At 54.2% G+C, this 27,763-nt stretch overlaps 3 protein-coding genes across 4 annotated transcripts; 1 reads left to right on the forward strand and 2 right to left on the reverse strand.

Moving 5' to 3' along the window:
- Positions 1-1,353: 1,353 nt before the first annotated feature.
- On the reverse strand, positions 1,354-5,321 carry Tmigd2 (transmembrane and immunoglobulin domain containing 2). Its single transcript, XM_041668736.1, has 5 exons — positions 5,265-5,321; positions 3,607-3,966; positions 2,077-2,106; positions 1,894-1,995; positions 1,354-1,636 (listed from the first exon to the last, which is right to left on the reverse strand). Exons 1-5 carry the CDS (start codon positions 5,305-5,307, stop codon positions 1,362-1,364), a joined length of 810 nt encoding a protein of 269 aa, XP_041524670.1. The 5' UTR covers positions 5,308-5,321; the 3' UTR covers positions 1,354-1,361.
- Positions 5,322-7,120: 1,799 nt separating this feature from the next.
- Positions 7,121-17,244, forward strand: Fsd1 (fibronectin type III and SPRY domain containing 1). Its single transcript, XM_041669846.1, has 13 exons — positions 7,121-7,276; positions 8,295-8,390; positions 8,659-8,790; positions 9,228-9,329; positions 10,441-10,463; positions 10,639-10,760; positions 11,292-11,501; positions 14,320-14,418; positions 15,796-15,955; positions 16,236-16,315; positions 16,445-16,696; positions 16,799-16,887; positions 17,005-17,244. Exons 1-13 carry the CDS (start codon positions 7,262-7,264, stop codon positions 17,113-17,115), a joined length of 1,491 nt encoding a protein of 496 aa, XP_041525780.1. The 5' UTR covers positions 7,121-7,261; the 3' UTR covers positions 17,116-17,244.
- A 359-nt stretch (positions 17,245-17,603) lies between these two features.
- Stap2 (signal transducing adaptor family member 2) lies at positions 17,604-24,071 on the reverse strand. 2 transcript variants are annotated; one of them, XM_041669847.1, is made up of 13 exons: positions 23,877-24,071; positions 22,231-22,302; positions 21,970-22,092; positions 21,198-21,254; positions 20,309-20,409; positions 19,879-20,013; positions 19,487-19,556; positions 19,313-19,415; positions 19,146-19,211; positions 18,310-18,483; positions 18,143-18,235; positions 17,998-18,066; positions 17,604-17,898 (listed from the first exon to the last, which is right to left on the reverse strand). In XM_041669847.1, the coding sequence occupies exons 1-13, from the start codon at positions 23,976-23,978 to the stop codon at positions 17,765-17,767; spliced, it is 1,299 nt and encodes a 432-aa protein (XP_041525781.1). In that variant the 5' UTR covers positions 23,979-24,071; the 3' UTR covers positions 17,604-17,764. The 2 variants fall into 2 exon arrangements, with proteins under 2 accessions (XP_041525781.1, XP_041525782.1); XM_041669848.1 differs by lacking the exons at positions 21,970-22,092; positions 22,231-22,302.
- Between the last annotated feature and the right edge of the window lie 3,692 nt (positions 24,072-27,763).

Consider the following 27,763-nt stretch of genomic DNA (forward strand, 5'->3'; position numbering starts at 1 on the left):
AAAACCTTGCCATTCCTTGCTATTCTTTCGGAGCTGCGGAGAGAGGCCAGGCGACCGCTCAGACCTTGGAGCGTTCCCAAAGCCATGGCAAGCACAGGTGCCTGTGGGTACTGAGCAGTGAACAGCAAAGCCTTTGTCACAGGGACCCAGCTGGGTTTGGAAGCTAGATGTCCCCAGAGACGGAGACAGCTTCACCTCATCCCAGCCGTCAGCTGGGGCCTCTGACCTCCCAGGCAGAGCAAACATCTGTTCCCTGGGAAAGCCACAGGAGCGGGGGAGGGGAGGCAGCCGCAGCCCGGTCACTTCAAGGTGGCAGCTGGACAGGGACAGGACCGTGATACGTGTTAGCAGCCCTGACCCTCAACTCTTTCTTTTTTTGGTCCACAAGAAGCTCTCTGGTGGCCCATTGAGGAGGAAGGGGCCATTCAGGGCTGAGTGTGGACTCCCTGCTCACTGGACATAAAAGCAAGGGAAGGTGGGGAATTACGTAATTATACTAGAAATGTGTGTTTGGGTAAGTGCACGTGTGTGCAGGTGCCTGGAGTTTTGAGCCACCGGAAGTGACTGCTGGGAATCGGTTCACAAGAAGGGTATTGTGCGCTCTTAACCTGTGAGCCATTGCTCTAGCCACATCATAAAAATATAAGGCACTCCATCAGGTTCACCAGGCTCTCTCTCGGGAGACAGAGGCAAGCGGATCTCTGAGAGTTCGAGACCAGTCAGGTTTACAGAGCTGGTTCCAGGACAGCCAGAGCTGTTACACAGAGAAACCCTGACTTGAAAACAAGGAAAAATCAGAAGTGGAGTAGACGCTTCCTGGCCAAGGTGTGATGCCAGGCCATCTCCAGGGATCCTGGAACCCACAAATGACTCCTCATTATTGGTAGCACCCCAACCAACAGACTTTGTCACAGGCTTTGACAAGTCTTGTTAAAATTGAGCTTGGCGGTGCAGGCTTGTCCCTCATGAGGTTGAGGCAAAAGGAATTTATCTCAAAGTAAAGTGGAAAATCAGAACTAGGGGTGAGAATCAGTAGAGACCTGGCTAGACTCCCCCAGAGAGGGGCTGGGGGCGTGGTCAGGTTGGAGCCCCGCCTAGAATTCCCCAGTGAGGGGCTGGGGGCGTGGTCAGGTTGGAGCCCCGCCTAGGATCTCCCAGTGAGGATGGGGGTGTGGTTCAAGAATAAAGCACTTGTCTAGCATGGTTGAGGCCCTGGGTTCCGTGCACACTACTTAAAGAATCCTTTATTGACAGCTCCTGGCTAACATCATTGATCTCAGCCTCTAGCTGTTGGACGCTCCCTCCCTTTATAAAAACAGTGATGCCCTCAAATAGCTCTTGTCCAGGTCCATCTTGTGCTCTCAAGGATCTCCAATGCCTCTTTGACTTCGAGGATTCCTCTCGGCAGGTGGCCTTTCCCTACTTCCTGCGACTTGCAGAAGTCGCACAGTGGACTGAGATGGGGTAGCCAGGCCTGGGCCTGGGGCTGGGTTTGGAGACCGGAAGTTGGCGTGGAGCAGGTTTGGGGAAGGCGGTGGAATATATAACCTGGGCTCTCTGTTCACTGCCTGCATCCTTCTTCTTAGGCCGGGCCCGAGGCCTGGGTGGGATCTCCCGGGGCCGGTAAAGGACGTTGCTGTAGAAAGAATTTCCTGGGGGCCGATGACATAAATCAAAAAACGACAGTAAATTAAGAGTGGCCATAGCTGTCTTGGCACGGGCAAGGGACCAACCTTCCCTACTAGGCAGCCTCCTCTCCACCCCCATCCCCACCCCCAGCTCTCTTAACAGGTTGCTGCAGTTCCGACATCTGCCACGTGGCGGCGGTAGCACCATGTACCGAGATGCCTTCAGCTCCCGTGAGGTGAGACTCACCTGGGCAGGTGCTCTCACCTGAGTCCTCACGGCGACACCTGCTGAGACCCCACAACACAGCACCCAGTACCACCAAGGCTGCCACCACACCCCCAGCCACCAGAAGCATCAACAGGAGCCCTGGGTGGGGAGACAGAGAGGATTGTCTGTGGGGGAGGGGCACGCAGGGTGGGGCAGGTGGCGGGGAGGGGAGGGGCTTACCTGAAGAGGTCTCCTTCAGCTGGAGGTCACCTGCAGAGAAGAGGTAACTGTCTCAGGAGGATGACCACTGTGGAGCCCAGACACCTGCTTCAGGATATTGAAGCTGCCGGTTCTGCTCTGCGATTTAGGCAGAACCTCAGGATTCTCTTCTGAGAACAAGCGCGTAAGCATAACGGTGTAACTGAGAACTAGGGGTCCCCTCCGAATTATTCCTGAGATTCTGCCTCCTCCAAATGACTTCTGTCCCCAGCTCCTCACTCTACCTCTCATCCAAATCCCAAATCTTAGGACAAAGCACGCTACACGCCAACACTCTCAATTCACCCTGCCAAGACAGGAGAGCCCAGGACAGTACACGGCAGGACCGGTGACGGAGATGGAACTCAAGCCCCAAGTCATGTAGCTGGTGTATGAACATACAGGGCGGGAGTACTATAGGTCTACATAACTATAGAACCGCAATCAGAAGTGGAGATCTTATGACTTAGGGAAGGTGCATCATCCCCAAACTCCAGACTCTCCTCTTGCAGGTGCTGACGTGAGCAGGAGTCCCGGGGGACTGTTGGTGGTAGAGAAGCCAGCTGGGTGCAGCTGCTCCCCACCCCTACAGCGTGTTAATTGGCCACTCCTCAGGCTGGTGGTGATGAGCCCCTGCAACGGCGACATGTCCCTTCTAGCTGAGGAAAACACACCAGGCACTCCATCCCGGCAAACGGAGTCTAGAACAACACAGACTGGCAGGAACCACCGAGTGGGTACCAGCCCAAGGCTACTGGGGTCCCACCAGGCCCTGCTGTGGCAGCCAAGTTAACACGGTGTGGTTTCCTTTGTTCTGTGTGAGACAGTGAAGGCCAGGCTGGTGATGAGCTCTTGGCCGTCTTTCTGCCTCAGTTTCCCATGGACAGGAGGATAACAGACAGGCGTCACCACATCCCACTGAAGCTCACCCTCCTGAATTGGGAAAACAGGAGAGTGCCTTCACACCTGGCTCTTCTATTATATATATATATATATATATATATATATATATATATATATATATATATATATATATATATACATATATATATAATATACATATTATATATTCTATTATATATATAATTCACATATATATATGCCATCTTTTTACGTGTGCATGCAGTACCAACAGTGGCCAGAAGGGGGCCGTAGAGTCCTCTGGAGCTGGAGCGACGGTGGTTGTGAGCCACCACGTGTACTGGTAACAGAACCCTAATCCTCAGCGAGAGCAGCCGGTGCTCTAACCACTGAGCTGCCTCCCCAGCCTCTCACACAGCTTTTTGAGATGGGATCTCACATAGTCCAGACTGGCCTTGAACTCCTGACCCTCCTGCCTCAACAAGCTGCTATGGAATCCAAACTAGCTTTGATTCTCCTGCCTCGGTTTTCCACGTGCCAGTGTCGCAAGTGTGCTGTGAGCCATTTTACACTCAGACAGGACCCGAGATTCAGGAGTCCGTGGATTCTAGAGCCTTCCCCACTCACACGCCTCTTCATCCCCGGTCATACCTGCCTCTACCAGGACCTTGGTCCCATTGCCCTCGGCCTTTTGCAACTTGGGGATCTCCAGGGTGGCCCGGCACATGTAATCCCCGCTGTCGTTGAGGCTCAGGTGGTCCAGTCGCAGGCTAAAGTTTGTAAGTGACTGCCAGGACAGCTGCCCCCGAGCCCCACAGTCCACAGTGCTGAGGTTGCCATTCGAGATGAGCAGGTGGCAGAGAACGACCTTGTCCCGGATCCACTCCACACGCAGCCTCTCCCAGGCCTGACTCTGATTCACGCCACAGGACAGCCACATCTCATCGCCCTGTGTCACCCTCATCGAATGGGGCCACTGCTCCACACTCAGGCTGACAGCTTCCTGCAGGCCTGGAAAGGATATGAGTCTTACCCAAATCTAGCAAGCCCCGTGAGGGCCTGAGTTCGAGTCCCTAGAACCCCTGGAGAAGACGGAGCATGGTGGTGTCACCCTGCACTGGGGAGGCAGAGCCTGGAGGACCCATGAGTTCTCTGTCAGCTACTCCCACAAGCAAGCCACAAGAGACCGAATCTCAGCCAAGCAGTGGTGGCGCACGCCTTTAATTCCAGCACTCGGGAGGCAGAGGCAGGCAGATCTCTGTGAGTTCAAGGTCAGCCTGATCTACAAGAGCTAGTTCCAGGACAGGCTCCAAAGCTACAGAGAAACCCTGTGTTGAAAAACCAAAAAAAAAAAAAAAAAAAGAGAGAGAGAGAGACCGAATTTCAAAAAAATCAGTGGAGATAGAGGAAGAGTCTGGGGGAGAACACTGGGCCTCTGTATACACATACATACACACATACAGAGACACACATACATAAACACAAATATATATACACACATAGACATGCATACACACACATGCACAGACACATATATACACACTCAGATACATACACACAGTCACTCACACACACATATGCACAGTCACAGATACATGCACATACATACACACATACATGCACAAACATACACACAGATACATACACTCACAAATTCACATATATACTCTCACAGAGTATACATACATACACATGGACATGCATACATACATATACATACAGACATGCACATAGACATGCATACACATAGGCATGAACACACACATACACACAAACCAACATAGGGGCCGATGTGCTGACTCAGCAGGTAAAGGCACTTGCTGACAAACCCTAGGACATAAGTTCTCTACCCCATAGCCACATGGTAAAGGGAAGGAGAGGGTGCTGGAGATGGCTTCAGGAGATCCCACACCTCTGGCCTCTGGGGACCCTTGCACACACACACACACACACACCCCAGATATATACTTTTTTTTAATCCCTGTGGAACATGGTGATGCACACCTTTAATCCCAACTCTCCAGAGGCATAAGCAGGCATGTCTCTGAGTTCCAGGCCAGCCTGGGCTACATAGTGGGAACCTGACCCCCCCCCCCCAATGGCAAGATCCTGTCTCAAAGGAACAAAAGAGTATGAGGGCCAGGGTTCCGGGCCTCACAGGCTGGTGATTGGGTCATGGTTTGGGTTCCTCTGAAGAGGCCGTAAGTGCCCAAGCATCCAGTTCAGGGTGGTTCTGATGGGGGATCAGGCAGCTGAAGTGGGCTGGACAGAAAGAGGGAATGCACAGATGGGGACCCCCAAGTACTCACCCCAGAACTGCAGCAGGATGAATGCCCAGCCCGGAGACTCCATCCCTGAACCATCAGGCCCCAGGCTCGCCCTGTTGCTCTGGGGTCACCCAGCCCCCACACACACTCTTCCTGTCACAGAGTCCACCCACCCCTGCTGCGGTGACATTGGGGGTGGGGAAACAAAGAGGGCAGGCAGACATCCTGTGCTTCAGGCTGAAGGGGAAAGGGGGTCCAATTTCCCCCAAAGCATTCTCCATCAGAAAGGGAATACACATCCTTCTGTGGGTGTAAAGACTGCATTCGTGAGAGTGCAGATCTCTCTGGAAGACACTACAGAGGACAGAGGAGCAGAGCAGAGAGGGACAGTGAGGAAGAAGGGCTGGGTGAGGAGGGCCCCCGGGCTCAGTGAGCCATGCATTTGCCCATGCGCAAGGCCTGGACAAACCAGAGAGGGAGAGGTGGAGGCAGGAGAATCAAGACTTCAAGGACAACCTTGGCTACACAGGGAGCATGAGACCAGACTGGGCAACGTGACACTTCTCAAAAATCAGTCAATACAGTAAGATCCCTCTGCCTCGGCTCCTGGGTCCCTAAGTCCTTCCCTTGTTGCAGGACTGAGCATGAGACCCAGGCCTCACACGGGCTCAGGCACAGGCCCTGTTTGAGGATTTCTGTGATGACTTTGTTTTTTGTTTTGTTTTTTTTCTGAGACAGGGTTTCTCTGTAGCTTTGGAGCCTGTTCTGGAACTTGCTCTGTAGATCAGGCTGGTCTCGACTCACAGAGATCCGCCTGTCTCTGCCTCAGGAGTGCTGGGATTAAAGACGTGCACCACCACGGTTGGGCAAGTGACTTTGGTTTATCACAGGCATTGGGTGGCAGGTGTGGTGACGCACACCTTTCATCCCCAGAGGCAGAGGCAGGGGGAATATCTGTGAGTTCGAGGCCCAGATCTGGGCTACAGAGAGAGAGAGAGAGAGAGAGAGAGAGACAGACAGACAGACAGACAGACAGACAGACCTGCTCTGGTAGCAAAAACCAGACCCCTGTTCTCAGTCCAACCACAGGACATTGGTGACTTCCTGGTGGACCCAAGCCCATCTACTGTCAACTAACCCCGTGGGAAATTGGGACCCCTGTGTGGGCAAACGAAGCTGGCTCAGCCTGTTGAGGCAAGCTCTGTCTCTTACAGTTTCTGGTACCCCTCCAAGGCCTAGGCAAAGTCGGGGACCAAAGGTCTTAGCCATCAGTCCCCAGCCTCAGGGCCCCTCTGGGGTCAGTGGTCAGTGTGGTAGAGTTCAGAGTCTCAGACCAAACCACTAGATGACCTACTATCTCACTGGGTGCTTCCTGGAATTGTTCTGAACCGCAAGGAGGGCGCTGCCCTGCACAGAAAGGTTGTGTTTAAAAGACCCTAGGGTGTCCAAAGCCCCGGTTGACAGCGGAGCGAGGTGAACATGACAAACATGTCTAGCCCCGAAGTCAAGGGCTGGTAGAAAGGTTTCGGGGGGGGGGGTGTTTAGTTATAATCTGGGTCTTTGTGGAAAGTATAGGAACTTGTTCACTGTGTGACCATAATGCTGAACGCTGATTGGTTGTGCAAGCAAGCAATGACAGTTCTCAGAGCAGTTTGGGTACCAATTTGAGTAGCAAATGCGGACGGTGTGGGAGTGAATAAGGGGTGGTCCTGAGGTCACAAGACAGGGCCTGAGGTCAAAGCCAGATAACCTGACTTCTGCCTGGTCTCTCGCTCATCCCTCCTGGTATCACACGCTCTGATACCCAGGCTCTGGAGGAGAGCGAGTCCCAGCTCCGAACTACATTTCCCAGCAGCTCCCGTCGCGGGAGCATGCGTAATGCATTCAGTGATGGAGCGCTGACCAGGGGCGCGGCGGCGGAGGCGGCGAGGGCGCGGAGGGCTAATTGGTTGCCGGCTGCGGCCACGGAGGCTAGAGTGTTTGGAGAACCAGCTGAGGGGGACCCTGAGGCGGGGTCGGGGCGATCCGGGGCTGCAACTATGGAGGACCAGAGGGTAGGACCGGGAGGGATGCGCGGAGCGGGCACGGGGAGGGGACCAGGTGATGCCGCAGCGCCCCTCCCCCTCACGGGCCGCCCGCACAGCGGCTCGGGTTAACATGCAACCCCCAACTACCCCACCCCCCAACTCGGCTTCTCATCATCCTAGCCTGGGCTTAGCTGGGTCCCCACTCCACAGGTCACTGCCCCCAGCCTGCAGTGCCCAGCCTCCCACCCTGGGTGGGAGCCGGGAGCAAGAGCCCTCGTCCTCCACTTGCTCTGGGGATCTCCCTCTCCAAGCCCCACCCTTCACAAGTGAGACCTTCGGACTGCCCAGGTGAACTCCATCCACTTCCCAGGCTATCCTGACCCATGCCTATCGCACCTCACCCAGGAGAAATTTGTTTCTCCATATAGTCCTTTACCCCAGGCTAGCCCAGTTGGACTCTGGGACTTACCTTGCCCAGGCTACCCTCTCATTGCAGCTCACCTTCAACTTTCAAGATGCAGATATTGGTCTGGGGTGTTGGTGGTCCACGCCTGTTATCCCAGCCTCGGGAGGCAGAGGCAAAAGGTTGATGTGAGTTCCAGGTTAGCCTGGGCTACACAGTGAGACCCTGGGAAGTGGATCAGTGAGTAAAGTGCTGTGCAAGCATACGGACCTGAGTTCAAGTCCCCAGTGTTCATGTAAGAAGTTAGTGAAGCTGCATGCACTGTAATCCCATCCCTGGGGACGGGGACACAGGAGGATCCCTGGGGACTTGATGGCAGCTAGTCTAGCCCAGGCTCAGGTGGAGAACAAGAGAGGAAGATAACCGGCATTGACACGTGGCGTCCACACACGTGTGCATGCACACACACAAGTGCACACACCGTCAAACCAAGCCCACATCAGCTCAATGCTCAGACCACATATCAACGGTCCATCCCTAAGTGTCCTTCTCTGCGATGGGAATGCTACAGCCTCACCCCAGGCCTGCACTCCTGGAGGGCCGTGCTCAGCCAGCCCCCTGGCATGTTCCTCTGTTCCTCAGGAAGCACTGAGAAAAATCATCACCACCCTGGCCGTGAAGAACGAGGAGACGCAGACCTTCATCTACTCCCTGAAGCAGATGCTGCTGAATGTAGAGGTGAGTGGAGCGATCAACTCTGCAGGCTCGGGTAGGGGGGTGCAGGGAGAGTCCGGGAGGCATCTCCCACGCTTCAGTTCAGTCTCCCATCCCTCGCTTTTCCCCCTTGAGACAGAGTTGCTCTTTGTAGCCCTGGCTGTCCTGGAACTCACTCTGTAGACTAGGTTGGCCTCAAACTCACAGAGATCCCCCTGTCTCTGCCTTCTGAGTGCTGGGATTAAAGGTGTGTGTCACTGCACCCAGCTCATGGTGGCCTCTTCCCATGTAGGCAAACTCAGCCAAGGTGCAGGAGGACCTGGAAGCTGAGTTCCAGTCCCTCACATCAGTGCTGGAAGAGCTGAAGGAATCCATGTTGATGAAGATCAAGCAGGACAGGGCCAGCCGCACCTACGAGCTGCAGGTTTGAGCGTGTACCCCCTCCCTCCCTCCCTCCCTCCCTCCCTCCTTCCAGAGCCCCTGTTTCCCTCCTGACCCTTCTGGCACAACCACCTCCTTGTGATTGCCCAGTTCTTTCCACTGGTCCCACCAGAACCATGGTAACACTCCCACTCAGGCACCTCCCATGACTCCCCTGGACTCTGCAGTTCCAGGCTGGCGTCTCTCTCATTGAACCCAACTTCACCGTCACTTCTCAGGATCCCACCTTCCCACCTGTGATTACCAAGGGGCCTGGGGGACTTAAGTGTGAATCTAGCCCCGTCTGGCTCCGCCAGCACTCAAGGCTCCAGTCTGCCTTTCCACCTGGAGCCCTGTTAGGCTGCAGGTCCTGCAGGAAGCAGAGCTCTGGGTGGGTTTGTGGTGGTTGAGGAATCTGCCCCCATTGCTCGCTACCCACAGAACCAGCTAGCCGCCTGCACTCGGGCCCTGGAGAGCTCTGAGGAGCTCCTGGAGACAGCCAACCAGACCTTGCAGGCCGCAGACAGCGAGGATTTCCCTCAGGTGGGTGTCCATGAGAGGACCCATAGGGTCCCTGGGTCAAATGCTCTGTGTACAGTTTTGTTTGGTTTTGGTTTGTTTTGGTTTGGTTTTTTTGAGACAGGGTTTCTCTGTGTAGCCCTGGCTGTCCTGGAACTCATTCTGTAGACCAGACTGGCCTTGAACTCACAGAGATCCACCTGCCTCTTCCTGCTGAGTGCTGGGATAAAAGGCATGTGCCATCACTGTCCAGTTAGTTTTGTTCGTTTTTATCACACGTATTTATTTGTGTGTGGGAGGAGTGTGTGGAGCCCACAGCAGTCCCACCCTGCTCACACGCGAATCAGTCTGTCAGCAAGCGTCTTTACTCTCCAAGCCTCTTGCCGGCTCTCAGTCATTTTATTTAGATAGTGCCATGAGGCACAACAAAAATGTGTCTCTGAGACTTCTCAGGGAGGGGCTGTGGCATTGTGGGTAGAATGCTTACCCAGCATGCACCAGGCCCTGGGTCCCATCCCCCACACCATATAGGCCAGGTGTGGTGGTACGTACCTGTCACCCTAGCGATTGAGAGGACGGTCCAAGTCAGCCTCAGCTGTGCAGTGAGTTCCAGGCCAGCCTGGGCTCAATGAAACCCTGTCACAAAGAGCAAAACAATTTGACTCAGAGAGTAAACAGTGTGATTTCATTCCACCCAGAGGCGAGTGTGTCAGTCTTTCTCAGCATGAGCTTTTGCTTTGTGGAACATCCGTTATCTTTTTCTCAGATTTCTCTTAAGCCGTGCAGTCTATATTTTGGTTTCTTAAATGTGCTGACTCGAGCTGGCGAGGTGGCTCTGGGGGTAAAGGGGCTTGCAGCAAAGCCTGACAGCCTGAGTTCAATCCCCGACCCCACATGGTGGAAGGAGAGAACCAACTCCTGAAGGTGGTTCTTTGACCTCCATACACGTGTGCACACATGGAATAAATGTCATTTTAAAACTAGAAATAAGTAAGCGTGCCTGCTGTGTAGGCTGGGCACAGAGAGGGGACTTAGGCTCACTGCCCCTTTGACACACAGCCTGGAAGCTGCCGTGCCTCAGTCTCCCTGCTATAGAGTGGCACAGACCTTTGACTTCTGCTTTGTCCTTTTCTAGGCCGCCAAGCAAATCAAAGATGGGTAAGATGCTGAGTCGGGTCCCTGTCCCAGAGTCCTGCCTGTATGGGGACACCCACTGGGGGAGGCCAGGCCCTGAGCACTGCACAGGAAAACAGAACTGGGATCCCCAGATGTCCCAGCCTGGTCCCTCTGCTACAAAGCTGCCATTGGATCGCTCCTCCCTCCCTCCCTGCAGTGTGACCATGGCCCCTGCCTTCAGATTGTCACTCAAAGCCAAGGTCAGCGACAATATGAGTCACCTCATGGTGGACTTTGCACAGGAACGGCAAATGCTGCAGACCCTTAAGTTCCTGCCTGGTGAGATGGGGACCTGTCTGGGGGTCCAAGACTCTGGGAGGGACAGAGAATGGGCCATACACACACAGTGTGGAAGTCACACAACCCTCACCTCCCCACACACATGTGGGACTGGTGTGGAAACAGGAAGACACACACAGAGGTTGGGGCCTAATCAAGTCCTGCCCATGCAGGGGTGGGTCACAGGCCCTCACACTGGCCAGGGTTGTCTTTGGGGTGGGCCCTAGCCAAGCCCCAACCATGCATACATTGGGTCTGCGGATACCTGTGTCTGTAGTTTGGCTCCTGGTGGCCTGGGAAAGCCCTGCCCTGGAGATCCCAGGAGACCTCACCTCCTAGGGACTGGGAAGTTTATGGTGGGCTACTGTGGGGTGGAGTCCCAAAAAAAGCCACACCCCCGGTTGGTAGGAAATTCTAGAAAAGCATCAAATGATAATAACCTGGAAGGAACAGAGAGAGCTCTGCCCTGACCCCAGGGGGCCCCAGTCCTTCTAGGGACTCAGACACTGACCTTCTTCCTGGGCCCCGCAGTGCCAAGTGCCCCCATCATTGACCTGGCAGAGTCCCTGGTGGCCGATAACTGTGTGACGCTGGTGTGGCGCATGCCGGATGAGGACAGCAAGATTGACCACTACGTGCTGGAGTACCGCAAGACCAATTTCGAGGGTCCACCCCGCCTCAAGGAGGATCACCCCTGGATGGTCGTCGAGGGCCTACGGCACACCGAGCACACCTTGACAGGTGGGGGAGCACCCCTCAGTGAGTGAGCGTGGATAGGCAGGTGAGGGAGCACTCCCAGGCCCCTGACAGGTGGGAGAGCACCCCTCAGTGAGTGAGCGTGGATAGGCAGGTGAGGGAGCACTCCCAGGCCCCTGACAGGTGGGGGAGCACCCCTCAGTGAGTGAGCGTGGATAGGCAGGTGAGGGAGCACTCCCAGGCCCCTGACAGGTGGGGGAGCACCCCTCAGTGAGTAAGCATGGATAGGCAGGTGAGGGAGCACTCCCAGGCCCCTGACAGGTGGGGGAGCACCCCTCAGTGAGTGAGCATGGATAGGCAGGTGAGGGAGCACTCCCAGGCCCCTGACAGGTGGGGGAGCACCCCTCAGTGAGTGAGCATGGATAAGCAGGTGAGGGAGCACTCCCAGGCCCCTGACAGGTGGGGGAGCATTCCCAGGCAGTAGAGAAAGTGGTCCCTGACAGGTGGGGGAGCACCCCTCAGTGAGTGAGCATGGATAGGCAGGTGAGGGAGCACTCCCAGGCAGGAGAGGAAGCAGTCCCTGACAGGTGGGGGAGCACCCCTCAGTGAGTGAGCATGGATAGGCCGGTGAGGGAGCACTCCCAGGCAGGAGAGGAAGTGGTCCCTGACAGGTGAAGGAACACTCTCCCCTGTAGGTAGAGGGACCACACCGAGGCAAGAAAGGGAGCACTTGCATTTGAGGAGCTGTCCCAGCTCAGCTTAGCTGTCCATCTCCCAACTGCCTACCCCCTTCCTGGCTCCATTGCCTCGGCAACCCAAGGGGTATTGCTACTCCCAGCTTCCTGCAACTCTTGGAGTCTGAGATTGGCTGGTGGAGCTAGCCCATCAGAGCTGTCAGCAGAACAGAAGGCATGGTGGATAGGTTTGTCCCATATGAAGCACTGGTTTCTCAAAGCCGTTTGAAAACAGAGGAAACCGAGGAACGGGAGGAATGCTCCCCTTATCTTCTCCATAGCTCTGCCGTCCAGCTGCCGGTCCTTCATTCTAGCTGTGTGTGCCAATGTGGAGGTCAGAGGTCAGTGTTGGCCATCGTCCTCAGTGTCTTCCCACCCAGAGCTCACGGTTAGCTAGGCTGTCTGACTGTCAAGACCCAGGAATCCTGTCTCCTCCTCGGGGTTGCGGTCTGCATGTGTGATGCTTGGCCCTTTCCTGGGTGACTGGATTCGGTTCTTACCACTTTACCCAGCAAACATTCCCTCAGCCTTTCGCTCACTAGCGAGCAGTGAACCCCTGGTCCTGACATTCAGGAGGACCCCTCAGATATTCAGGGAGTTTCTGGGTAATTAGAAGAAGTCAGACCATGTAGGCATCCGCGTGGTGGGGAGGAGGCGGCTCAGGAGGCAGGAATCAGTCGTCAGGGCCCTAATGAGTTCACAAAGAGCTGGGAACCCCTGATTTTCCTCCCTAACTCTCAGTTCTCGGTCTATAATCACCAGCCTGCTAGTTATCTGTAATTAGCATTCATGGTTAATAATGAACATGCTAATTGCAGGGGGATGGCCATGCCAGCCAGTGCCAGAGCCCCAGAACCTGGTACAGAAATCAAATTTCCTCTCTACAGAAATCAAAACAAACCTACCCTTTTTCTCATAGGTCCCAGTATTCATACCCCAGGCCTCTCTTCCTCTTATTGGCTTCATTGTGCCTTTTATCTGGGGATAATCACAGACACACAGGCACAGTGAGGGCTCCTGTCTCCCCACTGGCGGCAGCTTGTGGAATAGCTACAGTTCAACTCTAAACCAAAGAAGTGAAGGGGAGGCCTGGCTCAAGTGCCAGAGTGCTCATCCGGCAGGGAGGAAGCCATGGGTTCTACCCCCAGTTGGTGCACACTCGCCTTCTCAGCACTGGGGAGGTGAAGGCAGGAGGATCAGGAGTTCAAGGTCAGCCTGGACTACGTGAGACCTGTCACATAAAAAGGAAACGGGGCTGGAGAGATGGCTCAGAGGTTAGGAGCACTGGCTGCTCTTCCAGAGGACCTGAGTTTATAATTCCCAGCAACCGTATGGTGGCTCACAACCATCTGTAATTCGATCAGGTTCCCTCTTCTGTCATGCAGACAGAATACTATATACATAATAAATAAGTTTAAAAAATAAACAGAATAAAAAAGAAAGAAAACAGAAATGGGGAGGTGGTTATGAACGTCTTTAATCCCAGCACTAGGGAGGCAGAGGTAGGAGGATCTCTGAGTTTGAGGCCAGCCTGAGCTGTACAGTGAGACCCTGTTTCAAAGCCAAGCAAGTCAGATGGGGCTTGTGTTCCAGACCTGAGCTCTCAGTGAGCAACGGAAGGTTCTGGCACACAGGGCTGTGGTGCTAGAACAGGTGGTGGCTAGTTTGCTGTAGCAGCCGGGGAAGCAATAGGAGGCTGATAGACACATAAGACCGGGCTGGGCATGGGGCTTGGTACCCTGAGTGGAAGAAGGCATTACCTGGATGGATGAGCAGAGAGGCCACGGACAGGAAATGAGGGTGGAACAGGCAGGCCCACATCAGCACTGGTAACCAAGGAGCCTGAGGGGTATCTCAGTGGTTAGAACACCGACTGCTCTTGCAGAGGATCCGGATTCGGTTCCCAGTACCCACACGATGGCTCATGACCGCCTGTAACTCCAACTCCAGGGGACCAGATGCCCCTTTCTTGCCTCCACAGGTGGTGCACAGGTGGTGCACAGGTGGTGCACAGACACACAGGTGGGCAAAAGACCCATATACATAAAATTAAATCTTAGATGAGACACAGATAGACTGGCAGATTGGGGTGGGGCCCTTGCGATCTTACATCCTCTCTTCCCTCCTAGGTCTCAAGTTTGACATGAAATACATGAACTTCCGTGTGAAGGCTTGTAACAAGGCGGTGGCTGGTGAATTCTCCGAACCGGTGACCTTAGAGACGCCAGGTGACCACCTCTTCCTGACTCGGTATCTCCCGCCCATCCTGTTACCCTGGGAACCCTGGGTCTTGGAATGGGGTGATGTGACCCTTGTTGCTCTGGCTGCCAGGGAGCTCACCCTGAGTCTCCAGTGGCTGTCTCCTGTCTTTGCTCGAATATCCTGGACTCTTCTGGACTCTTTTATTTCTATTTACAAGGTTGATCTGTGGCTTCAGTTTTATTTTACATGTATTTATGTGTGTGTGCACACGTAGGGGTTTGTGCTTGTACAAACCATCATCAGGATCATTTCTCAGGCATGTCTACCTGGCTGGCCCGAGCCCTAAGGATCCCCTGTCTCTGCCTGCCCTGTGCTGGGTTACAGACGTCCCCAACATGTATGCCTTGTTTTTAACATGGTCTCTAGGAATTAGGACCCAGGGAGTCTTGTGGCAGTTCACCTTAGGGCCCACCTGCCTTCAGTTAATTTTTGTTTTTGTTTTGAGACAGGGTTTCTCTGTAGCTTTGGAGCCTGTCCTGGAACTTGCTCTGTAGACCAGGCTGGCCTTGAACTCACAGATCCACCTGCCTCTGCCTCCCCAGTGTTGGGATTAGACACACCAGCACCGCCCAGCCAGTTAAAATCTTTTTTTTTGGATTTTCGAGACAGGGTTTCTCCGTAGCTTTTTGGTTCCTGTCCTGGAACTAGACCAGGCTGGCCTCGAACTCACAGAGATCCGCCTGCCTCTGCCTCCCGAGTGCTGGGATTAAAGGTGTGCGCCACCACTGCCCAGCTCAGTTAAAATCTTTTAAGTGGCTATTTTGTGAATTTTTCCACATGTATGTCCATGCAGTATAGCTGCACAGTGCCCATGGAGGGCAGGGAGAGCAGGCAGAGAGCTGGGGTTAGAGTCGCAAGGTACCGCGTGGGTGCTGGGAATCAGGGTCTCACAAATAGCCCGGTATGGGCTGGAAGTCACAGTCCCCCAGCCTAGGCCTCCTAGGAGCTGGGACTGCAAGTGTGGATGAATGAGGTAGTCTTCCTGACTCTCTGTCCCTCCCTCCTGTCCTCTGTAGAGTTGGGAACAGAACATAGTCATAAAACTGAATCTGTAGTCTCCCACAGTGACTCTTGTATATCGTCTCCTCTAGCCATGTTCTTTCTCTGGGGTCTGCCCTCAGTGGAAGCACAGGCAGAGAGATCAGCTTGAAAACGGCTCTCGACCCCAGAGACAGACTATAGCCCTTTCACCTGGTTCCCCTGGCTCTTGGTCAGCTCCCCCAACCTTCCTGTCCTGCCTCTCCCTGTACCGCCCCTCCTGTCCGTCTCCCTGCCTGTCTTGTCTCTGTGTCTATCTGGGTTTCCCTTCTCTGTGACCCCCCCACTCGTCTCCCTGGCCCCAGCATTCATGTTCCGCCTGGACGGGTCCACATCTCACCAGAACCTGCGAGTAGAGGACCTCTCCGTCGAGTGGGACGCCATGGGCGGGAAGGTCCAAGATATCAAGGCTCGAGAGAAAGAGGGCAAGGGCCGGACAGCATCCCCTGTCAATTCCCCAGCCAGGTAGCCCATGTCCCCTGGTCCCTGAGTCTCACTTCACCCTGGCCAGTTTTGTCAGGACCGAGGTGGAGGGAGGAGCCTGGGAGTATGACAGCTTCCGTGTAGAAGAGTGAATGATAGCAAGGGTTCTGGTAGAGGAATAGGAGGGTTTTTTGTTGCATCTGCCCAGTTAGCTCAGTTGGTTAGGCATCTTCCAGCTGAGGAGACTGGCGGGCACATTTATAAGGGCTGGCACGGACCAGGGAAAGGTGAAACCTGAGCTGAGCTTCTCTGCTATCCACAGAGGAACTCCATCTCCCAAGAGGATGTCTTCAGGTCGTGGGGGACGGGACCGCTTCACAGCTGAGTCTTACACGGTGCTGGGTAAGGATGGGAGATGAAGGGACCTGGGGAGCTGGCGGCAGAATGTGAGCAGGAACACAGAGCGCCTGGGGGATGTGGGCATAGAAGGTGCCAGCCTTGGCTCCATCCTACCCCCTCCCTGTGCCTCAGGGGACACGCTGATTGACGGTGGGGAGCACTACTGGGAGGTGCGCTTTGAACCGGACAGCAAGGCCTTTGGCCTGGGTGTAGCCTACCGCAGCCTGGGCCGCTTTGAGCAGCTGGGCAAGACAGCTGCATCCTGGTGTCTGCATGCCAACAACTGGCTGCAGGCCAGCTTCACCGCCAAGCACGCCAACAAGATCAAAGTGCTGGACAGCCCTGTGCCCGATTGCCTGGGCGTACACTGCGACTTCCACCAAGGTGCTACCACTTTCCCTTCCTCGGCCCCAATGCCCCAGCTCCTCCCCCCCCCCGGTCCTCACTCCTGTCCTGACACCTGTCCCCCTGCCCCCCTCACCCCAGGCCTCCTGTCTTTCTACAATGCCCGCACCAAACAGCTCCTGCACACCTTCAAGGCCAAGTTCACACAGCCCCTGCTTCCAGCTTTCACTGTGAGCCACTGGCTGTTGGGGGGGGGGGGCTGAGGGGAAGGGGATGTGAAGGGGTAGGAGGGGGAGCCCAGGGGGAGGATGCTGGGCCTGTCTCCGAGTGTTGTGTCCTCTCCCCAGGTGTGGTGTGGAAGCTTCCAGGTGACCACAGGCCTGCAGGTCCCCAGCGCTGTGCGCTGCCTACAGAAGCGGGGTAGTGCCACCAGCAGTTCCAACACCAGCCTCACCTAGGCCGGGGCCACCTGCCAGCCGGGGCACTTCAGCCGGCATCTCCACCTACCTGCTGCTTGGAGCCTTAACTCTGGAATCGGGGGTCAGAGTCCCCTCACCACCTCAGTTCATAATAAAAATAAAACACTAGCCACACTACTGTGCTGGTTCACTTTTGGTTTTTTTTTTTTTTTTTTTTTTTTTGGTTTTTCGAGACAGGGTTTCTCTGTGGTTTTGGAGCCTGTCCTGGAACTAGCTCTTGTAGACCAGGCTGGCCTCGAACTCACAGAGATCCGCCTGCCTCTGCCTCCCGAGTGCTGGGATTAAAGGTGTGCGCCACCACTGCCCGCCTACTGTGCTGGTTCTTAGAGACAGGGTACCTTGCATTTCTTAGCTGTGAAACAGGCTTTCCTTGTGGATTGGTGTCAGGCGTGCCGGCTTGGGACCAGTACTTGACAAACCCCAATCTTAGAGGCCATGCTAGACAGAAACCTTGCAGTCACATGGAGTTCTTGTTGTTTTTTGCTTTATTAAACAAGGCCTCACTCCAGCCAAGGCTGCCGTGGAAATCACTTTATGGCTCAGGCTAGCCTCAGGTCTCCCAGGGCTCTTCCCTGCTTCACTGTTTGGAGGATAGGATTCTTCACCGTGCTGGGAATGTCCAGTCCCCTCAGTGAGGACAGAGCTGGTGGAGGACTGTTGTGTCCTGAGATAGCCCGCTGGTCCCTGGGGGCCTAGATGAGTGTTCCAGTGCTCTCCTCTTCTGCAGTTTCTCTTCCAGCTCAGCTGTGACGTCCCCCAGCTCTGGTGGGTGGGAACCCAGAGTTCAGCCAGAGCACCCTGGACTGTGCTCCCCACCCAGGACCTGCCTACCATGCTTCCAGGCCCCCAGAGTCTCCTTACTTGTCAGAAGGAAGGGATCCTGGGGTGACACTGGCTTCCTGGCCCAGACACTGGTGATGGCTTTGAGATCTGGAGAAAGATGAAGATGAGGTCTAAGGCCAACTATCACCAAAGAAAGGAGAAATCGGAGGGGTCGGAGCCCTACCTGGTTTGGGCATGATCGGTGGCTTTGGGGGTTTTTCTGGGAGCTTCACTGGCTTCTTGGGCTTTGAGGGGACTGGATGACTAGAGGAAGACACTGCCAGAGAGAGATGTCACAAGGTGTCACCAACAACCGTTCTTCCCAGCTCCAGTGTCTGCTACCTGGCTTACCATCTTGATTCACGTACTCAACTGCTGGGGAATCTTCAATGGGGGTCACATAGTTCTCATCCTGGTCTGGTAGCTGAGGCAGGGGAGGTAGTAGAGGTAGCCTGTCCTCCTGACTGGACACAGACACAGGCACAGGTGGGAGTGGCTTCGATACATTAGCAAGGGGGGCAGGGCCTGATGGGAAACGGTCACTGTCAGGGCCTCTGTGGTACAAACTCCTAGGGTATACTGCAGAGATAAGTATCCCCGTGTGCTCATCTGTCGATCACAATGTGTCTGCAAATTGGGATGCATGTGGGATTGTGGCTTCAGACAGGCACACAGATGCATGCATGTGTATATATGTGTATACAGAGGCATGTATGAGCCTCTGATGTGCACGCACTCAGCGGGGAGCAGTGTGTGTGTACGTGTGGCTCTGGGCTGGGCTCGAGGACCATGCTGCATTCCCCTCAGACCTCGCAAAGCATGCTGCCTCTTCCTCTCACTTGGTAAAGGAGACCCACATCCACTCCCTGCCCAGATCCTTCCCCAGGTCTCTCTGAGGTGGCTGATCCTCCGCTTTACCCATCTCTGTTAGTAAAATCCTTTGGAGCTGGGCCATTAGTTCCAGCACCCAGGAGGCAGAGGCAGATGGCTCTCTTGAGTTCAAGATTAGCTCCATCTATAGAGTGAGACCCTATCCCAACAATCAGCCACAGCACTGGGGAAGAAGAAGCAGGTTCTACAGAACGAGTTCCAGGATACCCAGGGCTATACAAAGAAACCAAGTCTCAAAAAACAAAACGAAGAAAGAGAACCTTTGGGCTGCAGGGATCATGGGGAAGGGGAGTTACCTGAATCCCGGGAGGAGGATACAGCCCATACACTCTCACCGTTCTCCCGATCTGAGTCCACGAAGCCTGGAACAGAGAGAGCGGCCAGTCTGGAGGCAGCGTGGAGGCCCGGAGCTAGCGCTCCACAGCGTGGCCCTGTCCAAGCCTGGCTGCCCCACATCGCACACCTAGAACCTTCTCATAGTCCTCCTCCATCAGGAAGGGTACCAATGCCCTCTTCGTGTATGTCACGAAATAGTTGACCACAGCATCCAGTGAGGGGCAGGAAAACTAGGGCGAGAGACGTCGGTTAGGCAGGGAAAGGGGAAGGATCCCAGAACCCAGGACACCCCAAAGCTCACCGGGTCTTCCACGTCGATCACATACATGGGACCCTCCCGCTTCACCTTGTAGTGCTTGACCACTGGAGACCTGCAGAGTCGCAACTGGCTAGCTGGGATGCCACACTTCCCACCCCAGGCGACCATGCGCCTATGAGACCCACGCCAGGACCGTGCCTTTAGTCGTTGTCCCGATCCTAAGCCTGTCCAGTTATGACCACATTTCAGGAGACCCAGTCCCTAGGCATGACCCCGCCCCCTAGTCATAGCCTCACACCCTTCCCGAGAGTGTCCCAGCCCCGGCCTGACTCCACTTTCCCAGCATCCTCTGGCTACCAAGCCCCCATTTCTGCCTCCCCCCCCCGCACCCAGGTGACTCTGCCCACCCTGGGCTCAGAGCCCCACATGCGCACCCGTTGAGTATCTGTCGGGTAGTGACAGACACACCGTCTTTGCCGTCCCCTCCAGGCCGCAGCAGCAGGTTTCCGCACTCGGGGTAGCGCTCCAGGAGCAGCTGCGCCTCCAGCCGGCTCACCTGCAGGAAACACCTGAGCGAGCCCACACGAGAGAGGTGCTAAGAGTCCTGCAGGCAAGCTTGGACCTCAGGGGATCTGCTGCTCCACCCAGGCCCCGCCCTGAGACACAGACCCCGCCCTCCCAGAGGCCCAGCCTCCTCAACTAGACCCAGGCACCACCCCTTCCAAAGTGAGGCACTGCCCCGCCACTCTTGAATACGGCCCCGCCTAGACCACAGCCCCGCCCCCAGAGACACAGGCCCCGCCCAGGTTCTGCCTCCTCCCTGGAGCCTGGTACTTGTGCTCCCTAAGGGCGGTCAGGACTCACCAGGGCACCTCAGCTGCTCGCCTCGCCTTCTCTTTGTCCAGAACCTCGGCCATCATGTACAGGTGTCCGGGCAGCAGGGTCAGGTTAGACGGGACATGGAGCTGAAGGATGATCCAGGCCGAGAACACATAGGTGGGTACCGAAAAGAAAAGGTAAAGTCAGGCCAGCAAGTGGAGCCAGGAAGGAGTCTCTCTGGGCCCATCGCTACCGGGCACCCCACAGCATACAAATGCAGGACACTCCCCACCCCCAAACAGACGCTAAGGTGGACTAGGACGGTGCTAGAACCTCGCTCCGAGTGCTGAGTGCTGGGCAACTCTTAGGCCTAACCAGGAGCCAAAGAGAAAAATGTGGTTTTAAACTCTGCGGTAATGTACCTCTGTCGGTCTCCCGCCCCAGAACTCAGGAGAGAGGCAGAGGTGGGTAGACAGGAGTTCAAGGTCATCCTTGGCTACAGAGAGAGTTGCAGGCCAACCTGGGCTACATGAGACCCTGTTTCAAAAATAGAACTGGAGCTTGGTCCCAAGACCCACTACTTGGTTAGCTCGCAAACTTCTGTTCTAGGGATCCGAGACCCTCTTCTGGCCTCCGTAGGCACTGCACACACACGCACACACACACACACACACACGCACACACGCACACACGCACACTCACAAAATATCTAAAAATAATTAAAAAAATAAAACTAGCTGGGCAGTAGTGGCACACGCCTCTGATCCCAGCACTCGGGAGGCAGAGGCAGGCGGATCTCTGAGCTGGAGTTCAGCCTGGTCTACAGAGTGAACTTCCAGGTCAGCCGGGGCTACCCAGAGAAACCCTGTCTGAGAAAGCAAAAACAACAACAAAACCAAACAACAATAGCTAACAGAGAAGTAGAGTCACTCACCTCCACCACAGTCAAGATAAATCCTTTCCACATCTCACGAGACTCCAGGCTCTCCACCTAAAGAGGGGGGAAAGGGTTATATTAAAGAAGATGGATGTGGCCGGGCGGTGGTGGCGCACGCCTTTAATCCCAGCACTCGGGAGGCAGAGGCAGGTGGATCTCTGTGAGTTCGAGGCCAGCCTGGTCTACAGAGCTAGTTCCAGGACAGGCTCCAAAGCCACAAAGAAACCCTGTCTCGAAAAAAAAAAAAATCAAAGGCATCTCAAGCCACGGAAGGTTCAGGGACTTGTAGAATGTGAGGAACTCAGAGTAAGACACTTCGTGTGACTCCTTTGGTTTTTTGTTTTGTTTTGGTTTCTTTTTTTAAAGATTTATATATTTATTATGTATATAGTGTGCTGTCCACATATCTGCCTGCAGTCCAGAAGAGGGCACCAGATCTCATTACAGATGGCTGTGAACCATCATGTGGTTGCTGGGAATTGAACTCAGGACCTCTGGAAGAGCAGCCAGTGGCTCTTGACCACTGAGCCATCTCTCCAGCACCCTTTTTTGTTTGTTTGTTTTTTAAGACAGGGTTTTTCTGTAGTTTTGGAGCCTGTGCTGGAACTTGCTCTGTAGACCAGGCTGGCCTCTAACTCACAGAGATTTGCCTGCCTCTGCCTCCCAAGTGCTGGGATTACAGGTGTGCACCACCACTACCCAGCTGACTCTGTATTTTTATTCTGAATGCTGGACTCAATGGAGGGGTCTCTCCTTTCTCCTGACATACCTTGAATTTGACCTCCTGGTCCCGGAGTACCAGGCTGAAGTGAGGGCTGATATCCCTTGAGCTTCCCCATGGAGACTCATCTTTGATCTTTGAAAACAGCCTCAGGTCCAGCTTCTCCAGGGCCTGGCCCAGAGGAACACGAGTGTGTGAGCACCAGGCCTATGGCTCTCTCAGTCCCCAGGACAATGCCCTTCTCTGTGGTGTAATCTCAGATGTCCACCCTTCATTCATCAGGCCCTGAGCCCTCACCCCTGCCCTCACCTGAAAGTCCCGGTTACTGTTGTAGAAGCAGATGGCTAAACCCTGGAGGCCTGCCCAGAACTTCCTGTAATCCTGGGGACAGAGAAGAAAGGAGAAAGGACCCAGGGGGGAAAGTTGTGTGTGCCCAATATACTCCCTCCTGCTGCAGGTTTGAAGTGGCTGTTCCTGTGCCTGTGGGTCCTTCTCACTACAAAGCTCCTGTTTTCAGTAAAGGTTATATTTCATTCATTCATTTAGTCATTTAATTAAGTAACTTAGCTGTCTAGTTTTATCTAGCCTAGGATGACCTTGAACTCTTTGTCCTCCCTCCTCCACCTTCTGAGCTGGAGTCAGGGGCGTGTATCGCCAAAGTCAGTTTCTGTCATACTGGGGATGGAACCTAGGACTCCATCACCCTGGGTGAGGAGAGAATGCACTGAGTCCCAGCCCATAAAAGTACATTTTCACTGAGGTCTTCCCTGCCCATTGTCCAGCCTAGGCATCTCTTGTCATCCAAGACTATGGTCTGCGGTACAGCTAGTGGCATTGGTCTCGCATGGGAGTGAGTCTGGGCTCCATCAACAGCATTTAATAAAGACGAAAACAAGGGGATTCCTATGGGATAGAGAGACAAGGCACCCCACAATGTGAAGAGATGTGTGCTGTGGAGTAAGCTGACTTAACTGGATTAATGGTTTTCTATGTATACACACCTCTATCTACTCACATATCCACCTACCAACTCACCTATCCAGGCACCCATCCATCTACCCACCCACTAACCCATGCATCCACCCACCCACCCACCCACCCACCTACCCACTCACCCATCCATCCACCCACCCATCCATCCACCCATCCACCCACCCACCTACCCACCCACCCATCCATCCACCCACCCATCTGTCCATCATTTGAGGGCATGATGTAAAGAACTTGCTGGTTGTGGTTTATCTGGATACATATGGGATGTGGACAAGAGGAGCCAAGAGACTAGTCTGAGCAGTATTCAGGGAAAACAGAGGGGTGCATCCAGCAGAAATACATATGGGCTGGGCATGGTGGCAGAGCACACCATCATCCCAACACTTGAAAAGCTGAGGCAGGAGGATTTCTTCAGGTTTCAAGCCTTTTGGGGTCATAATCCTGAAAACCTGCCTCAGAACAACCCTCTCGGTGGCTTTGATTTGACAGTTGACCAGCCACAGTTCACGTGCCACTTGCCGTGACCTTAGCCCAGAACCTCAAGTTCACGGGGTTACTTCTGAGCTGGGAGGGGGAGGAGGCCCAGGAATCAAAGGAGACCTTATTTCCTGGAGGAAGTCTCTAGTCTTGTTCCTATGCAGAGAATGGAAAGAGAGACAGGCAGAAAGATTGAAACAGAAGCTGGACAGATCAAGAGACCAACAGCTAGGCAGGGCAACCAGGCAGGAAGGTAGACAGACAGAAGGACAGGCAGGCAGGCAGAGAGATATGTAATCAAAGGACAGAATATGGAAAGAGACACAGAGACAGACAGATAGCCAGAGCTTTCCACAGCCAGTAGCTTGTGCCTTGCTCTACCAGGTTCCTCTCACCATCAACCACCCCCTGCCAGGCCCTCAGTCAGGCTGTGTGGATTCCCGGAGCAGCTCAGCACTGCCGGGCAGGCTTCCCACCCTCCATACCTGGTCACAGGGTCCCTTTTTCTCTAGGAAGCTCTCATAGTAGTGTGAAGGTGGCACGCCTTTGGGCTTGGGGCCCTTGGGTGGGCTCAGGGCCGAGGCCATGTCCAGCCCAGGTCCCCGTCCTTCCAGTAGGAACCCCAGCCCGGCCAGGAAGCGAATAAACAGGTTCCTGGGGAGTTTCCTCAACTCAGTCAGCCGGTCACCTCCCTCCCTGGCAGGGCTGGGCGGGGGCTGGATCCTGGGGAAATCCCGGCAGCTCTGGGCTCCTGTCCCAAGCAAAGGGACTGTGTTGAGGAAGGTGGCTGGGACGTGATCACAGGGAAAACAGAAGCGTACGGCAGGCACATCACAGCAAGATCTGGAATGCTCGGGAAGTCGCTGAGTATAGTGCCTGGATCACTAGACATGAATCTGCAAGACAAGTCCTTAGCCAGGGGTCAGGCGGGGAGGGGACTTTCTCAGCTTAGATCAGTTTAACTTTTTATTACATTCACTGTATGTGTGTGGAGGTCAGAGCTCGAAGGAGTGGATTTTCTCCTTCCATCACTTGGGTCCTGCAGACTAAATGCGGGTCATCAGGCTTGGTGGCACGCTCCCTTCCCCACTGAGACAGGTCGCCAACTGCAATCATTCCCAGCCCGTGTGTTCTGATTACCCTTCATCAGACTTACAGCTAAGCACGTTAGTTATTGGTTTTAGTTTTCTCTCGTTTGCTTTGTTTGAGCCGAAGTCACACAGCCCAGACTGGCCCCAACTATGGAACTGAGGATGACCTTGAACTCCTGAGCCTCCTAACTCCACTTCCTAGATGCACGACTAGTATCCACATTCTGAGTTTTTCTGGTTTGGTTGTTTGTTGTCTAGATACACAGCCCAAGCTGACTTTTTATTATTATTATTATTTTTTTTCTTTTTTTTTTTTTTTGGTTTTTCAAGACAGGGTTTCTCTGTAGCTTTGGAGCCTGTCCTGGAACTCACTCTGTAGACCAAGCTGGCCTCCAACTCACAGAGATCTGCGTGCCTCTGCCTCCCTAGGGCTGGTATTAAAAGCTTGTGCCAGGGGCTGGAGAGATGGCTCAGAGGTTAAGAGAGGTTAAGAGCATTGCCTGCTCTTCCAAAGGTCCTGAGTTCAATTCCCAGAAACCACATGGTGGCTCACAACCATCTGTGATGAGGTCTGGTGCCCTCTTCTGGCCTGCAGGCATACACACAGAATATTGTATACATAATAAATAAATAAATTAAAAAATATATATATAAAAGCATGCACCACCACTGCCCGGCCTCAAGATGACTTTAAAAAAAAATTATTTACTTATTTGTTTTATGTTTGTTTTTTTTTTTGGTTTTTTTTTTTTTTTGGTTTTTTGAGACAGGGTTTCTCTGTGGCTTTGGAGCCTGTCCTGGCACTAGCTCTTGTAGACCAGGCTGGTCTCGAACTCACAGAGATCCGCCTGCCTCTGCCTCCCGAGTGCTGGGATTAAAGGCGTGCGCCACCACCGCCTGGCTTGTTTTATGTTTGAGATCTCTGTCTTCCTTCATGTACAACAGAAGATGGAATCTGATCCCATTCCATACAGTTGTGAGCTACCATGTGGTTGCTAGGAATTGAACTCAGGACCTTTGGAAGGGCTGCTAACTGCTGAGCCATCTCTCCAGCCCCCTTAGCTGACTTTTAGCTCCAGCTCTTTCTGTCTCAGCCTCTCAAGTGCTATAATGACGGATGTGGACCACCAGGCCTGACTCTCACTGCTGGTCTGAAGGATTATAACAAGACAATCATTTCTCTCCTGCTGTTCTCTCACTGTTTTCTTCCTTTTGCTGCAGATGCAAACCAGGACCTTTGGGCCTGCTAGGTGAACACTGTACCACGGAGTCGCACCCAGGCCTTCCCTGTGCGATTCTAGGCCAATGCTCCACTCTGACCACGCCCCCAGTCCCTCACTGAGGGATTCTAGGCGGGGATCCACCAGGACCACGCCCCAGTCCCTCACTGGGGATTCTGAGTTGGGCTCCACACTGGCCTCGCCCCCAATCCCTCACTGGGGAATTCCAGGCAGGTGCTCTACTACCTGACTCCTTCAAATACAAGGCTCTAAGATCAATTCCTGTGCACGCAATCAGTATATAATTATAAATTCAGCCAGGCATAGTGGCACAGTGCCGTCTTCCCGAAAGTTGGGAGATAAAGCATCACCAGTTTAAGGGCAGTCTTAGTTACAAAGTAACTTGAGTCCAGTTCTGTAAGTAGCTTATGATGTTTTCAAAAAAGAAAACCAGAACAGTTTATGCATTCATTTCCCGCAGTCCTTAGCCCTAGCGCCTGGACTTTACACGGGTAATAAAGGGAGGCGATGGGGACCATAGATAGTTGCTATGGGCAGCGTGGCGTTCCTTTATCTGTCCAACTGTCCACTGTTATCTTTAGAGGACTTTTTCGTACATTGTAAAGACACAGTGGTTGCTTCAAATTGTCTAAGGCCACAGGGTAGCTGGGTGTGGCAATGCAAACCTGTGATTTCAGCACAAGGGAGGCTGAGGCAGGAGGATTACTGCAAGTGTGAGGCTAACCTGGGCTCAGTTCGAGGCCAGTTATGAGATCCTATCTCAGAACTTGAAAGAATAGAGGAAGGAAAAGAAAAATGACTAGGGAGCCATGGACTGTTGTGGTGGGGGGTGAGATGTAGTTACGGTATAGAAAGATCCCTCTAGGACCAGGCTGGGCAGACGATAAACGGGATGAGGATGAAGTGCATGGTGTCCCATGAAGATGGCCAGTGTCCAGAACATGAACTCTCACTCACTCAAGGCTTTGCCTGCCAGGAGGTGGTTAGACCTGCTTATTGAGCACAGTGAGGGGAGGCTAGCCTGGTCTCTGCGGAACTGGAGTCTGGTGATCCAGCTAGGGGAAAGAATGATTCTCTTTCCTTAGACCCTTCCAGAGCGTCCTGTGCTCTCTTTCCCCAGTGGGACGACAATCCCACCTGCCACTCTGCTTGGTCCCCTTCCCAGATTTTCAGACCTCCGGGAGTTGGGGGCAAAGGTTTTTGACCGGACCGGAGGGGAACAAAGGCTTTGGGCCTCGCGCGCGCGGTCAGCAAAACCCGCCCCTGACTCCACCTAGGCGCCGATTGGCTGGATGGAAACCATCCCTTGTAGTTAATTGGATGCTGGGGCCACCTGGTGATTGGATGACGTGACGGCTGTAAATTGCTGAGTTAACACTATAGATGCTGAAGCAGAGCCTGACCCAGAACTTTCGATCCACCTGCAGCGAGCCTTCCCATTGCGGCCCTACATTTCTTACAAAGCCGGTTCTCCCCAGCTCCCAATCACCAAGGGAGCCGAGCCTATCTAGCGCGCTGGCCGCGAGACTCAGTTTCCCTCATCGCTGCGTAGGGGTGGGTGCGCCCTAGCCCCGAGATGCAGCCCAGCAGGCGGCGGCCTCAGGTGGGGCATGTAATCCCCTAAATGTGGGGGTCCTGGGTGTCAGTTTTTTCCTCCAGGTCACCAGCACCATCGGGTCTCAGTTTCCCCGCATTTCCTCTCCCGCGCGAGGGCAGGCTGGAGACCTCAGATTCCCATTTCTTTCTAGTAGACTGAACCGCTACTGCGCCCCCGGCTCAAGGTTGCAACCTGGTAGTTGGTGGCCTCTGTAGCCCCTGAAGGTAGTGTCCTGGGTCTGAGTCCCTCATCCAGATCTCCCACAACCTCCCGACTCAGTTTCCCCAACAGCCTCGGAGCCCTCCAGCTCCAACCGGAGCACAAACCAAGGGCTTGGTGTCTCCTCCACCCCTCAGTGGGCCAAACCTCTCCGCCCCCCCGCCCCCCCGCCCCCCCGGTGACCAATGGGCTGCGGCATCTCCGCGCTGGGCGGAGCCCGGTTA

This window comes from Microtus oregoni, unplaced genomic scaffold (assembly GCF_018167655.1).
Source record: "Microtus oregoni isolate MIOR12 unplaced genomic scaffold, Mior012 000019F_ref0000042, whole genome shotgun sequence".
NCBI classification, from domain to species: domain Eukaryota; kingdom Metazoa; phylum Chordata; class Mammalia; order Rodentia; family Cricetidae; genus Microtus; species Microtus oregoni.

Bases quoted from the DNA above. Each gene is read 5' to 3' on its own strand.
- Tmigd2 (XM_041668736.1), bottom strand. From the start codon at position 5,307: ATGGAGTCTCCGGGCTGGGCATTCATCCTGCTGCAGTTCTGGG. The intron at 2,107-3,606 runs GTATGACCGGGG...TCTTCTCTGCAG, and splicing joins CAAGGTCCTGGTAGAGGCAG to GTGACCTCCAGCTGAAGGAG. The intron at 1,637-1,893 runs GTGAGAGCACCT...TTCTTTCTACAG, and splicing joins GTGTCGCCGTGAGGACTCAG to CAACGTCCTTTACCGGCCCC.
- Fsd1 (XM_041669846.1), top strand. The intron at 10,464-10,638 runs GTAAGATGCTGA...CCCTCCCTGCAG, and splicing joins GCCAAGCAAATCAAAGATGG to TGTGACCATGGCCCCTGCCT. The intron at 16,697-16,798 runs GTGCTACCACTT...CCCTCACCCCAG, and splicing joins ACACTGCGACTTCCACCAAG to GCCTCCTGTCTTTCTACAAT.
- Stap2 (XM_041669847.1), bottom strand. From the start codon at position 23,978: ATGGCCTCGGCCCTGAGCCCACCCAAGGGCCCCAAGCCCAAAGGCGTG. The intron at 20,410-21,197 runs GTGAGTGACTCT...ATCATCCTTCAG, and splicing joins TTATCTTGACTGTGGTGGAG to CTCCATGTCCCGTCTAACCT. The intron at 19,416-19,486 runs GTGAGCTTTGGG...CTCTCGCCCTAG, and splicing joins TGATCGACGTGGAAGACCCG to TTTTCCTGCCCCTCACTGGA.